Raw genomic sequence first — 15,546 nt, 5'->3', positions numbered from 1 at the left:
AAAATATTTCTCGAGTAATTAATCTTTCGTTATATACATATGGTGGACGAATTTCGAATGTGAAACCGATGAAAAATCGATCCTGCGAAGCAATGCGAGCAACCGGATGGCGGACGAAATGATCCGTGAAAGAATGCACGCGATTTTCTGGCACAAAGTTCGTTTTAATCTAGTTCAAACGACGCGTCCCATTCCAGACCAGCTCCAACGAGCATAGTGACAGTTTAACAGGAATCCTCGGGTGAACTCTGAGCGTCGAGAATCGACATTGCTGAATGGTCTCGAGTGGAGTTCGGAGTGTTTTATTGCCGCTAAAAAGCTGGGTCAGAGACAAAGGGGGAACGAAGGAATAAAGGAGACGTGTAATACCCTCATTATATGAAATAGGTAGCCGTAAGCATGTCTAACCAAATAATCAACCGCGGTCTTTTACTTCCCGAAGGAAAGCTGCGTAATTTGAGAGAAGAAATATTGCAAAGATAAGTAAAAATACGGATAATGAAAGAAAAAAATGACCGTGAAAAATGTCGAGTGGAAGATTTTTAGCATCCGTCGCTTCGTTGACTCGGGTTAAAAGTGTCCCGGTACTAAGGATAAGGCAATCATATGTATGTATGAAATATATTATAATAAGAGAAGAGTTTACGGCGTGACTTCGAGAGAATATACAAACGTATACGGTGTACAAGAAGAAACATAATCCATGCAAAAAGACGAATATAATTACTCCCCAGTGTTGTCGAAAGTTTATTAAAAATTGACTGGAATCGAGGGTTTAAAATGAAAATTGTCTGCAGGAGAAAAGCTCGCAAACCACGAAAATGCGGACCTAAAGTCAAAACTCTGAGGACGCAGACCTTATTAACTTGGGACGAAAATTTAAGACAAAGAAAAAAAACGAACTCAAGTTCTCCTAAGTAAAGCAGCTTAAAGCGCGGATCGAGTCGAGGCGAGCTTATTCGCTCGATCAAATTCTCCACGGTAAAACAAAATCCTTGCCGATATTATGTGAGACATTTGTCACGTAACGTCGAGTAGTAAAAAATCGTGATCAATTTGAAGGCTCGGCGTCTCGACGCGTTCGATCGATCTGTAATCGGATGGCTTGAAGAGATTGTCCGTGAACGATGTGAAATATTCAGAGGACGTGAACGCCCAGGTTTCAGGCAGGATCCAGGTAACGCTAACCTTGTGATTAATGCTGATCCGCGCTAACTCGACGAGCGTTAAATTTCGCCAGGCCGCAATTTTGGCCGAGTTGGAGAAAAGCCGTGAGGCGAGATTATCGAACTATTCTAAAAGCCGGTAATTTCTTTCTTTGAAGCAAAGAACCACGCGTATAAAATTGATTTCGGACCGTTTTTCGAGAGTTGGGGACAATAAAGCGGAGGTTTTCTTTTGGGGACAGAAGCCACCGAATGGGATCCACAGATTTTCACAACCGGAGCATTACCGAACGATCAAAAGTATGAGTATATAACCCAATAAAGTTTCCAAGTGATGGCTCAAGGTACCAGCATCAGCGCTGCAGGCAGAACAGAAGCTGGCTTACCGAGAATGAGGCATAAGCCGAAAAGTTTCGGGGGTATAAGGCAAACGGTTGCCGAAGTGGGTAATGGGAAATTTGATGCGATTAAGTTAACAACGGCTATTCAGTCTCTCGAGGGTTAATCACTCGCGGCATGATTTCGAACCTATAAATCTTTGCAGATGACTTCGTTAAAACGAATCCCACGTCCTGACTTTCCTCCAAAATGAGAATTATACACCCGCCCTTTTGCACGCTTTGTTTATATCGAGTCCCGTTTGTTGCAGTTAAACTTTAATCCATCGCGTTCACGAAATTGGAAGCCCTTTATCAGCCTGACGAAGATATTGCTAAAAATCGATTTCACAATTCCAAATAGAATGACAATTAGCTTCCGTTATTGCTGCGGTTACATCCAGAAGAGGAAAAGTTTATTCGAATGAGAAAGTATGATGATGTAAATTTCATTTTATCGGCAAACGAATTAGGTAATCAAATCAGTTTGACGTTAGTGAAGCCTTTTTAATGCACGTGAAATTCTTACTATCAGTAAACGTTCGTTAAACAAGTATGGTTGTATTTCATGTTCGAACTGATTTTACTCGGCAAGTATTTAGAAATTGGTTGTAATCGTGTAAAAAACTAGTTTCCTTCAAATCATCGCAATTTTTGATAAGAAAATTTCATATAATTCCACAGTTATCCAGCAATAGCATTAGAGAACAAAATTTAACATCCGATCAACAATCTGATCAACAACTATGAAGCTATTCCACTTATTTGTTAAGAAAAATTTGAAACGATGAAAAAACATACTTTTAAAATGATAAAGATGTTAAAATTGAGTAAAGAAATTCGTTGAAAAATTGAATTTTTCTTTACATGTTGTAGATACAATTCTATGCAATATAAACAATCGTAAATGAAAAAAGTAAGGAGTTTTTGACATTCGAAAATTGCAATTAAAATTGCAGTAAACTTTATTCCCTCAAAACTGTTCCAACTTGTAAAAATCGTAACTTACGAGATCGAAGAACCCGGACGAGAGGGGTTGGCGCCGCGACGCACGGCGTCGCGGCCGCGGCCCGACTGCGGTTTCCGCGCCTTCGAAGGGACGACACAAGTCGGCTTGGAAGTCGACGTTAAGCGTCGTCGTAACGTCTGACGAACACGCATATGTATAAAGTATGGGAAAAAATGCGGGGTAGTATCGGGTCGATAGACGGACTGGACGCGATTACCTGGGAGGGATGAGTGTCCATTAAAGCGGCATGAGCGAGGAAGAGATAACGAGCCGCAAGCTTTCACGGTAAAAACGCGAGTCCGTGTTTGCCTGAATACTTCAACACCAGCGAGGCGGTCGTTTTGTTAAAATGCAAACAACATTCGCGGGCTCGTGTCAGCGCAAATATTCGCGTGCCGAGGACGTTCTAATTACTGTCATGCAGCCGCCGTTGCTATTTCAAGTTGACATTGACGATAACATCGCCTCCAATTACGTGTCACAATATCCGCCTTTTCCTAATCGTTGCGATATTTCACACCTGCTGGAAACCGCCAACCGCTAGCCTGCTTTCCGATATTCACTTTCAACGCGGTTTCAATTTCCACATATTTTTCGCCACTCGGGTTATAGTCCTGATTACTGGACCTCGTGAGCCTGCAGGATTGGGCTAAGCAGTTACTTGATTCCGCAATTTCGCGATGTAAGCACGATTACAAACACAGCAAATATTATAACACCGTTTCGTTGAGGAAAAAATTAGTTCGCGAAAAGTTATTTTTTCCTCGCGTGCAGCGTTGATTGTACTTCGTATATTTTCGATTACACGCTGCTGAATATGAAAAATTTTACCGTCCCCGTAAATCGTTTCTGAATTATGCGAAAAGCCTTTTGCGACGTGAGAAAATATGTGTAGAATTTCGCGGTTGTTTTTCTTTGCTACATCCCCCCCCTTCATTCAATTACGTGAATTTCACTTTGGATATGAAATTTCGTAGTTAGGTTCTTCGCTTCTTGACCCATGATAATTTCACTCGTGCAATATTGTCGCCCAGGAGTCGATTGGCCTGTGATTAATGACGGTAATAAAGGTCCGACTTCAGTTACGGGTCTGGGAGTTAGGATTAGGTTGGATTACATGAAAACAAGTGTAATCAAGTTCTGAATGTATTATTCAATAATCCTCGCCATACTCGTTATCCACCTTAACGTCCAATTCACCCAGCTGTTTTCCATGTATCCAATAGTACCTTATCCGAAACATTCGACACACAAACACTTTGGCAAATGCAAATGCAAATTTCATTTGCGAAATACATTTGGTCGGATTTAATTTTCCTACCATAATTCGTCTCATCGTACATCAAATTAGTCTAACTCTTTCTCGATCCACCATTATAATTGCTGTATATATATACTTACCGCGTTGCCTTACTCAACATTCCAAGGAGTACGACGTTTCGTTCGTTAAACAGAAAAGAGGAGAATCCAACTGAGTGAATCAATTCGGTCTGTAATTAGGAGATAATTACGAAATTAACTAATTAGCCTTCATTTATTACGGGTCTTGGTTTCAAAGGGCGCGGACCGTCGGGAACCGACGAGTTGATCATCTCCGTGGGTTTTAGGGTCTCTCGTCGCCGTTATGAACTCAATTTCCACTGCCGAATGACAGCGCTATCCGCGATGAGCACCGCGCTATATAGCCAGGTATTTCCTTAAACGTGAACTTTACTGTTGCTCGGTGATTCGCGTCGAGGTTTAAAAGGCTCCGGCTTGATCCGGTTCATCAAGACCGCCTCAAGGGTGGCATATTAGTTCACCCCTCACTACCCTCGTGTCATTTTCACTCGCATCGTAGAGACTTCCGGAATGTTTTTCACCGCCATTCCGTTCTACCGTTCATTTGCGTCTTTATGGTCTCGACTTTGACTCAGTCAACCATGAAAATCGTGGCAAATTTTCATCGCCAATGTCTAATGACATGCATTCCTGTAATTTCGTATATTATTTAGAGAGAACAGCCCGAGTTGCATAATTCACTGGTTAACTATTCCGCGAATTCCTGGAGCTTGGATCAATTCCAAAAGCACAACATATTCCATGAATTCCACCTGCGTTCCTCTGGTGCCTCTGCGCACGGATGACGTCTTCGGAAATCTCATGCAGTGACGAGGCTCAAACGTTTGTTTTTAAGTTATCAGTGCTGGGGGCGGTAAACCTTCACCAATGACTTTCGCTGCCACCTGTGGCTGACCGAGGACACATCGGCGACAAGGGACTTCCGACGAGGTCGATCAGACTTCCTGGAGAAAGTTTGCATCCCGCCGGGATTAAATTCGACCTTACCCCGAGCTAAATTGTCCGAGCCGCTTATCGGCACTCGCCTTTGCTTGAAAATTCTAATTCGAAGGGTTGAATTTTTCTACACTCACGAGGAAAGTACCTCACGTGCATTGCATCGATTTTATTATATATATATTTTTTTAACGCGCTGATATGGCGATTTGCAAGATAAAACCACCCTTAAAATTTGACTTCCAAAAAATTTGAGATGCGATGCATCAACCGTTGAGGGCAAATTATTATTTAGGATATTAATACTGAATATTGTCCAAATAAGTAGTTTCAGCAAAAACTTTTACATTATTTCTTAAAATATTGAAAAAATTGATTTTTCAAGTTAATCTTTGGAGGAAATTTTTCTCTCTTAACCATCTGAATTAATGCGTAAAAAAAGATGTGTTCAAAATTTTTTTATGCACTACAATATATCACAGACCTCGAGTACTTACCTTGTCTGCATCAAGACGAAGGTAATTGGATGGTTGGTTGTTTTTCTATCCGTGGTATGTTTAGTCTTGCGGAATGAACATCTTTTGCAAAATAACAACAAGGAAACTCCGGCCATACTGGTCGACGCTTATTTCGTGGAAGCTTTTCCACTGAAATATTCATATAGCATCGAGTTGTTTTCATTATATCTACATTTGAACATCGTGACGTTTGAGCTTGGCGTATTTGAATTTGATCCGCGTATCAAAACACGAATGTTTTTGGCATCTGAAGAATAAACGGCTCAGAATTGGATCCTGCCGAACTCAACATCCGCCTCAGCACAATAATAAAATGCGAAGTGACACGCGAAATTTCGAAACTCTGCACAATGATGGCTGTCTAAAACCCCGTCAAAGGTGCCAAGATATTTGTCCAAAACCGTTGAACGATATTGCGAGTTATTTGAAGAATATTGCAAGCTAATAGAAAAATTCATTTTATCTAAATCACTCTGAATCACTGACGCGTCGAAATGCACCTGTGATTTTGTATTCACAGCGAAAGAACAGCTTCGTGCACCCTGAAGTGGAATTTATCCAATTTTACCGTTTTCTTTTATCAAAAGCTCGATCTTTCGGGTGATTCACTCCTTTATGAATATCGGCGAACTCGGAGGAGGAAACAAAATAAATTTGTATCGGAGCTGGAGCAGATTCTTTTGCATAAAGGTATATAGAGGTGAAATGAACACTCAGGGAGAGGAGGATTCCTCGAGGCTGCAGGAAACTGATCAACTCATTACAGCCACGCCTTTCTGCTTTATCCGAGTCCCCTTCTCTCCGAGTAAAGATACCCGTCATCCGCACTCGCCATGTGCGAATAGAAGACTGATTCAATCAATTCGATAAATTCAATCAATTTCGGATCGTTACAGTGGACACCCAAAGGCGCACCTGCTGCGAAAAGTTTATGCTGGCACTATTTCGAGAGAATAAAGGAGAGCAAGGCAGATGTTCAATCGGCTGGGAGTCGTGATGATGGCCAAAAAGGTCCTTTTTTCCACCGGGCAAATGATTGTATCGCGTTTTCATGCTCGGTGCAGGTTCCACGACGGGTATAAAAGGAATTCCATCGAACGGATTCGCAGCCTTCATATTGAGCTCGTTTCTCCTGTTTAACCACCATGCGAAAGGTTGCATTTTGCTCGCGAAAATTGCCTCCATTCTCCCATTGACGAAATTGATCCTTTGACCCCTTAAGCCTCGGAGATCAGTTCTCGCATGACCAGAGCCTTCTCCTCACCTTTATGACCGACAGTAATCTGGAAATTTGATTATTGGTGATTAGCTGTGAGACCAACAAGGTCACCGCTACTTTTACGAGGAGGTCCACTCGCTGTTTAGGTCAAGAGAAAACGATAACAAAGACTCTCTCAGGTGGCAGCGAATTGCTCGGAAAAGTCGCTAGGGAATACTGAACTGAACAAATTTCTTGGAATAAAAAACTTCGTTCGGAAATGTGTCAATTGTAGCAAGCAAACTCAGTTATTTCTTTTCTTCTTTCTATTTTTATCGGCTTTGCGGTACATTAATTTCATCGAAAACACGTCGATTTGGCTTCAAGAAATCGATTGGTCCTTTTCGTATTCAAAATAGACCATAAAGGCAGCATTCACGAGTCGCACGCGTCTTATAAAACGCACTTACGGATCGATCGAGTCTCAATTGGTCACATGTGACCAGGAAAAGTAGGACCTTACACGGAGAATTGGCCAATCCCGCCAACTTCCTCAAGCCAATAGTAATTTCGGTTAGGGTCTAAGGTCAAATCGGTCGCGACTTTTCCCACCCTCTTTGAGAGCCGGCTAAAGCATCGCTCGATTGCCTCCCTCTATCGTTTCGTTTTATACCGGATGTATGTACATATACTGTTGTATATAGGTACAAGGATATTTGGGCTTCCCCTGCAAACAATTTACAACGATCCGGAAAATAGAAATAAAAATATCAGACAGGCTGAAACTCAATTATTTCACGTCAAAGTTTTGTTTTTCTTGCTGTAAACGCTCTCGCGGTTGACTATATATATATATATATACGTCAATCAATCCTGAAGCAGAAAACCGTTCCTCACGGAATAATCAAATTGATTCCCAGGTATGATTATACGTGTAACGAAAAGTGTTTGGGGCTCGACGAGAAGCTCAACGAGAATCCATGAGATGCACGAGAATTTTGTATTTGAAAGACGAATTCCCTGACTTTTCAGACGCGGCAAACCAGCGAAGTCGTCGGTGGCAACGCGGGGGACGAAGTGGCGGGCGGACCATCATCAAAGGTACCAATGATTTCGTCATCATCGATGCAGATCGCATCGCCGGACGAAACTTTGGAAAGTTATGCCCTACCACTGCCACTTCCGGTCCCCGTGACGACGGTTCCGGGAAACGTGGGCTTCTCGACCTCGAATACGCCGAGCACACCGTCGGGCGCAACGAGACTTCCGGCCAACCTCCTCCTCGCCCTACCTGCCACACCGCAACGTTCCGCCTCCGGCACCAAGGGCCACCATGAAAAGGGGCCGAGGAGCACCATCACCAAGGCACAAATGAAAGGTGAGCACGTCGAGTGGCTTGTCAAGATATGATTTGGTTTTTCAGCTATCTGTAGGGAAAGTGTCGACGAATCCTGAAGGGCCACAGACAAAGTATTGATGAATCTTTACTTTTAGACACCTTAAGATGTAGAGTCACTATATACTTACAAAGAAGGTATCGAAGGTCGATATCTTTCTGATTTTGTACTAGTTCGTAAATGTTGTAGTGCATCGAAAACTAAGCGACACGTATTTTTTATGGGGCATAAAACAGGTTAAGGGGGTGAAAATGACCCCTAAAATGAGCACCCAAGGGGGTCATTTTTTGATGTGCTTGAAGTATTTGAATGAGACCAAAGCTGAAATGCTTCTATTGATGAATATCTATTCTATTGATGAATATTCTTGGTTTCATTCAAACACATCAAGCGCATCAAGAAATTATTTCGTTGGGTGCTCATCTTTGGGACCGTCTTCGTCGTTTCCAGCCCTTTAAAGTGTTTATGGCCGACACAAAAAAAAACGAGACGCTTAGTTTTCGATGCACTAAAACATGTGTGAACTAGACAATAAAATCGGTGACATCGACCTGGAATACCTTCCTTGTCGGTCATGGACGTATCTTGATCACATTTTTACACACTCGTCGAGGCGCCAACACTGTACCTTTTATAGTTACGCATTATAATGAGTAATGAATTATTGAAGAACACTTGAACGTTCCTGTGGCGAAAAAACATTCCCTCAGCAAAATTAAATGGCGCGTGTTCCATACTTATACTATACACCCTGCGTTTTGATCTACCACCTGTGGCGTCAGCACAGCTTGTTGAAGAGAAATATGAGTCAGTTTCTCCGATCTTATTTCTCGCGAAAATGTTCGAAATGAGAGAGTAGCGAGTCGGGAGGAGATCATTGGCCCCTTTATTGTGTCACGTCTGACTCTGGAGGCATAACTAGAGCCAAGAAGCCAGAAGAAAATCCTCTTATGAAACTCCTGCAGCAAAAAAGAACAGCCGCGTCTCCGTAGGTACAGTTATTAGTTTACTGTGAATGTTTTACTTAATCCGACAGCCACCGGAGGCAGAAACATCGAGTCAGTTTCAACCATACCGCTTATTTCTACCAGAAAAGTCGACGCTGAAGGGAATTCATTATGCACGAACAAAGACATCGGTCTCTTGGATAATTGCCCCGCGACTGGTACAGAATTAATCAAAAAGTAGAACTAATTCTGCATAGTAAAGTGACGCGATACTTCAACGTTTCGCGAGTAGATATTCGACGTCTGATGATCGCCCCTTTCCACGCGACCACCAAGTTAATCTTTATTGGGGAAAAGTATCAGCTCAGGGATCAAATTGTCCGCCCTCTTGAGAGCTGATGTTCGCTCCCTCAGGAGGCGTCGCCTCCATGTCAGCTTCGAAATTCAATCTGTCACTGGTATTTTCTGATCACATCTCGTCATCCCTCCTGTAGCAAAGGGGTCGCGATTTTTTTCCCTCATTCTGTACGACTGCGGCTTCTTAACTAGCCATCATCGTTCAGGCCTGCATTTTTTACTCTGTCGAACGAGTCGAAGGAGAAGTTGTTGGTAAGCAAAACCGTAAGCTCACTTTATGGGTAGCAAGTATGTCCAGAAAACCGGGTGGCTTGATAATTCATATCAGAAGCTTGTGAGGTGCGGAAAGTGCGAAATTTGATAACACGCTCGGTTCCAAAATGACTCATGCTAACGCAGTGCATACAGTGAAGAGTGATTAAGTTACCAAATATACACGTGTTCCATGAATATTTCACCGAGCCTGAATCCCCCGTTAATATCGCGCCTTTCCTCGAGGATTCGCTGATTCGCGAGGGAGCCTACGATGGAATATACATATAGGTATTCACACGCCTTTTCCCAATAATTTCTGCTTCCTAAGGCTCGAACCGGCTATACACTCCAACCGCACTTCGATATTCTCACGATTAGACCCTCGGCCACCCCGATGGAACCTCCCCTCCCCGACAATCGATGCCGCATTTTATACATACACATGTGTGAATTACGCGAAATCACTGCGAAGAATCCATCAATATTATTGATCGCATGGCCGGAGGCCTCCGAAGTGCTGTATAACCCGCTAGTTGTGTTGGAAGAATTTTTTTACATTTTTTGATTCGCTTCAGGACAAAGGAATCCGTTTCGTTTGACGGACGGTCCTCGTCTTTTCGCTCTCGTCGAGGTGCTTAAAGCAGTTCAAGTCACCCAGTGTAACAGAAACCGTATTATTATGGCTTAACACGCGCTCCTGGAAACCCCTGAAATTCCATCTTCATCTCATGAACCCCTCAAGGGGCTGCCGTATGCATATGCAGAGCCTCTCCGCGCCCTAGGATTTGTTTTAGCTATACATACGTACGGTAATGACGTTAACGTTAGATCGTATACGTAAATTTGGGTACATAGATAGAAATTCTATTCGAATCATCGTTAGGAAAACGTGTATACAGCTGGGGGAATACATTTGGTGATTTTTGGGTTCTTGCGGAGAATTATGTGCAAGAGGTGTAATTTTTGGATTCAAAGTATTGTGAGAGAAATTATTATCTCGTGACAACAATCGAAAACTTTTGCTACTTCAAATGAACACCAATTCCTGCAGGACAAAACACGAAATTCATAAATTTTATAAACGGAATATACGTTACTTTTTACTCGGTGAATAAAATGACTCGAAACTGCAGTTGAATTACATTTCTCGTTACGTGAGTAAACGTTTCAACAGAAAGTGAATTTACGTTGATGGAGAGAAGATTATTGTTATACCCGTCGTGACGCTTACAAGTATTGAATTTACTACTGCTTTGTGTTAATTGCGAGAGCACAAAGGCTCACCACTTGCGAAGCTGGCACGATTCAAGCGAGAAACATATCTCACCAGCAGCGGTAAAATTTGATGCGTATACCTCCACGTGGCCCAAGTCAATTTTCTAGAATACATTCACGTGCTTACGAATTTATTGTCTCGACAGACGGAGTGAAGTGTTTTGCAAAAAGATAAACACGATACAAGTAGGTACACAGCTTTTTATGCTGCATCGATATAACATCACTGCAGATATCGCCCAAAGCTTGGAATACTACTCAATAAAAATGCGTAACGCTTATGTTCACGTTGTGGATACGCGTTGGAGGTCTTCTAGTGCGAAACGAATCCCACCGATGGATTTCGCAACCGCGGTTCACCGGGGAGAATTTTTATTTATCACGCTACGCTATTAAATTCCTTCGTACGCGATTCTGCCATTCAAATAAGGTTCAACGATTCTGGAGCCAGCAAGATGCTTCGCTCAGAGTTCAGACTCACGCCGTTTCCATGTTTATGCATGAATATCATATTACGCGTGCCATGTAAATTCTATCGAGAACACGTGAACTGCACCAATTACTGAGGGAAGATCGTTCAGCTAAGAGCCATAAAACGATAAGGAGTTTTATTGCACCATTTTTATTCCGCGTTTTTCTCTCCATTGCGGAAAAAAACGTAATGTCGACTCTCCTAAAAACTTAAGGGTGCAAATTTCTTCATCAGTCGCTCGGCTAATAACAAGGTTAAAAAAATTTCGCTCGCACTCGGTAGAAGGCCGCAATTAATGTTACAAAACGCGAGGTGGGACGAAAGAAATTTCTAACCTCAAATCCTGATACTTCTTATTCGCATAATTCTTCCATCGATCTCAGGTGATGACGAAACTTCGAAACTTAACAAGGAAAATTTCCGACTCTCTGATTCATCCGTACTGCCATAGGTCGATCGCTTCTCCAAATTCACGTATAGAGAAACCGCAAGCGCTTTTCTACTCTCGCATTCCTGCGATGGGTATTTTATAAATTACCTATGGCGTTGTTTCGCCCTTGCGATTTGGGGCAGAAGGGATTGTCGCACCTCGACAAAGTGGTTTAGCACGGTTTCCGCCAGTAGAAGGTATTATTTTCACCCCGAACCAGGTTATCTTGGTTTAAGCCACTGTAAACCTTTCTGTCCATCCTTTAGTCCACGCTATTCGACCGCTGACCGAATCAAGCCGACGGACGATTTGTCTCCCGAAAGAGAAGGAGACGAGTTCCATCCCTGCTACGAGGACGACTTTTGGGATTACGGCAAGACATGCTATCAGCATTTTTTACTTCGGAATAAAAAGAAACCTCGTTCCTGGCCTTTTTCAAAAAACACGTATTATATTATCAACATTCTTCGAGAATGTCCGAGGACGATTACGTTATATTAGCTACTAGTTCGTTAACAAGAAATTTAAAAGCTTATCATTTTTCCAAAATTTTTTTAATGGCAAAAAAATTTGCATAATGACGACGAATGTCAGTTTACGTCAGTGGATTTTTACTAGCGTTTTTCATGAAGCCACTACTCACCTTGCAATCTGAACGAGTTATTTCTCTGAAAAAAAATTCCAACCTTGCAGCGAGTTTCGAGATAAGCAAAGAGGGGAATGTTTACGAGTGACGTATGCAAAATGCGATGTAATTTTTCAGAACTTTTGGTCAGCCCAGACCATATCCAGGCGTCGCTACCTGCAGGTATGTAGGTTAATTTGCATGTGTAATACAAGGTGTCTAAAGTTATCAAGCAGAAAAGGAAATCAACCGCATCGCACAGTTGTAGGTCAGAAAGACAAATAGCCGAAAAAAATTGGAGAAGGCTACGATTAGGTTTATTTTTACAACTTTTCGAGTTTTTTTCAGCTTCAATTTGAAGATTTCGTTCTTTTTTTACGTTACCGTCACTTCTCGAGTTATCCGTATGCGTGGATATTTTCTGGTTGCGATTGTCTCGTTTGACCGATAAAAACTGATTTTCACTTCTGGCTATTTTTAATTCTAGCAGAAATGGATTTTCTCGGATAAACAATTTTTAGAAAGTTGAATAAAGTGAGAACGCGACGACGTTCACTGTATTTTCTGGCGCACTCTTCAAACCAGACGTAGTCGGAGGAAAGGTGATTGGCACTCTGCGAAAACGTGACTCGCTTTCTCCCGTACCTCTTTCCGACATGTGTAATCGAAATTTCGATTACACCCTAGACGGACTCGTGCGGACAATCGCAACAGAGAAATCTCGTCTGAGAATCGGAAGCAATTTCAGTCTCGGACGACCACCAGCCGTCAGCTTTGCAGTTCATCGTCCGCATTATCAGATAAAAAAAAACGAATCTAATCTTGACCCGAAATAACAAGTGCATAGAATTTTAAAAACATTTCCTTTTTCTCTACATTGTAGCAAAAATCAAAGATTAATTTTAGACTGTCTTCCCTGCTTCTAAGCGAAATTAATATATGCATAAACAATTAGAGAGTTAAACAATAAACATACGACACAACGAATGTGACAAGAGTCCTGACAGCTACTTAGAGAAGGTGTCAGATATTCTTGGGAACAAGTTTTATCGGATAACCCGATTGCACGTCACGATTCCTCGCTACTGCGGGTATTACTGTGAGAAATTTGCAACGAATTTGAGGCAAAAGTTACCAGGAACGTCACGAGCAGTCGGAGATGCGCGCGGTGACTTTGGAGCAGAGGAGCGAATCGAATTGTCGGCTTAACGAGCAGTTGCACGTGGTTTACTCGTGCAGGGCACATACCTTGACACACACAAACTCTCTCTAAGTTCATCCGATGCAGAAACGCTCACATGGACGAATCCCAGGTATAACAGGTCGCGTTTTACGCTCCGCTTCTTTCTTCTTGTTCTCTGTATTTTCACCGAGTATGTACGAATACACAGAATTTTCCGGGCAGCAAATTGCGTGACTTCCATGCCACACTGCAGGAGGAAAATAGAAGCAACGAATTTCGCTCTCGAGCCACCCACGACTGACAAATCCATGTTCAGGTGAGGCGTTTCATTCGGTCCACAAACTGCAGGGAGAATTTAAAGTCCTGCAGTTTTGGTGAATCTCGCTACTTGCCTAAAGGAGAGAAATTTTCATTTTTCCTGATTTTAGCATCTAACGATATTAACGGGGTCGTCTAGGGTGAAAGCTATTTTTTTAATTGTTTTTTGGGTATTCTATTTAAGACAAACCATTTGAAGAAAATTTCTCATAATTTTTACATTACATTTGTGGACACTTAAACAAACTTTGTGAATTTTTTGGACACCAAATATTGAATATCACCTAACTTACAATGCCTGATAGGAATGTATGTGAAAAAAGTGTAAACGACATGATATCTCAAAAAATATCAGTTAATCGATTCTACTCAAATTTTTACAGCGTCATTATTTTACCTATACCTAAAAAAAAAATAGCCAAAACAGCTTTGAAAAAACAGCCCTCACACTATTCGACCCCTCTTAATGAGGAATCTTATCAGCCGTTCTTTATTCTTAATTACAGAGTTCAGAGAGGCGTTCAGGCTCTTCGACAAGGACGGTGACGGCAGCATCACCAAGGAAGAACTAGGACGAGTTATGCGGTCCCTCGGGCAGTTCGCACGCGCCGAAGAGCTTCAGACAATGCTTCAGGAGATTGACATCGACGGTGAGTGTTTCCTCATTTATCGCAATTAATTAACCCTGCACGTATGTAATTATTGCCAGTCCTCTTCTACGATTTTATGTGCCCAGCTATACCGACGGCCATTCAATTCCGTGGAGGGTAAAAGTGTTTGCCAAGAGTCATCGAAAGAGATGAAAATAGTAAACAACGTTGCCGCCTTCTTTTTCTTGCCCTTCTCTCACCCTTTGAAGTTAACTGCTCCATTAAAATTGAGCAAACGTGCAGTCTGCTCATTTTCATCGTGCAGCTTCGTTTTTCACCTTTTTCGCGCAGTCTGAACTTTTAAATTAAAAATTATTACTCCCTTTGAACCTGATCTAATAGCTGACAGAAAAAGGAAAAATCCTAAACCATGGAATCTTCGGAAATCGTAAAACTCACTAAACAATAACGAGTCTTCAAACAAATGAAAATCAAAAACACACGCCATAATTTTGATGAACTGAATCTTCGGAATGAAATTGTTTATACTTCGTTTTTAATCGCAGATACGGGCAGAGAAATCTTATGTTACGATCATTTTGATTTTCTCTGCCAACTTTTTCCCTGTTCCGTGTCAAATTCCTTCGATATTCCCACTTTCCTTCCGATACTGTCATTCTGGGGTAAACTTCCTAACGAGGGTTCGCAATTTTCCTAATTTTTCATTTTTATTTTCAACTAATCTGAGGGATTCGGCATCCGGTGGGAGGCTGTAACCGCTTCCACGGCGATATAAAACCGTTCTCTATTTTGTACGATCCAGATAGATATCAATCACGCCGTGTCAAGTAGAGCTGCGAAAAAACAATAATTCTTCTCTTGTCGCGTTCCGCGACCGCGCGAATCTATCCCTCTTGCTTTCCTTTCCTCTCCGTTTTCGGGTTTTTGCTACTCGCCTGCTACAAGAAATCTAGCTCGACTCCACACGTCTGAAATCGCGCAAAAAGCTATCCGTAGAAAAGGAAACAGGGTGGAGAGAAAATGTCGCAAGTCAAGAAGATGCGAAAGTGAAAAAAAACCGCGAATGTCATTAATTCGCGTTCCAAAATCTCCTCGCAATATCGGATCCGAGAATTTGGAGGAATGTCACAA

The 15,546-nt window shown here is 42.0% G+C and overlaps 1 protein-coding gene across 2 annotated transcripts in view; it reads left to right on the top strand.

Annotated features, from left to right (window-relative positions):
* The window catches only part of LOC124406819 (neo-calmodulin-like), a 75,308-nt gene that overhangs the window by 32,281 nt on the left and 27,481 nt on the right, over window positions 1-15,546 (top strand). For both annotated transcript variants that reach the window (XM_046882439.1, XM_046882438.1), the window contains exons 2-3: window positions 7,578-7,923; window positions 14,311-14,454. In XM_046882439.1, the coding sequence (XP_046738395.1) occupies window positions 7,653-7,923; window positions 14,311-14,454 (415 nt within the window). In that variant the 5' untranslated portion in view covers window positions 7,578-7,652. The remainder of the gene's footprint in view (window positions 1-7,577; window positions 7,924-14,310; window positions 14,455-15,546) is intronic.

This window comes from Diprion similis, chromosome 6 (genome assembly GCF_021155765.1).
Source record: "Diprion similis isolate iyDipSimi1 chromosome 6, iyDipSimi1.1, whole genome shotgun sequence".
NCBI lineage: Eukaryota > Metazoa > Arthropoda > Insecta > Hymenoptera > Diprionidae > Diprion > Diprion similis.
This window is presented reverse-complemented; position numbering and strand designations above follow the sequence as displayed.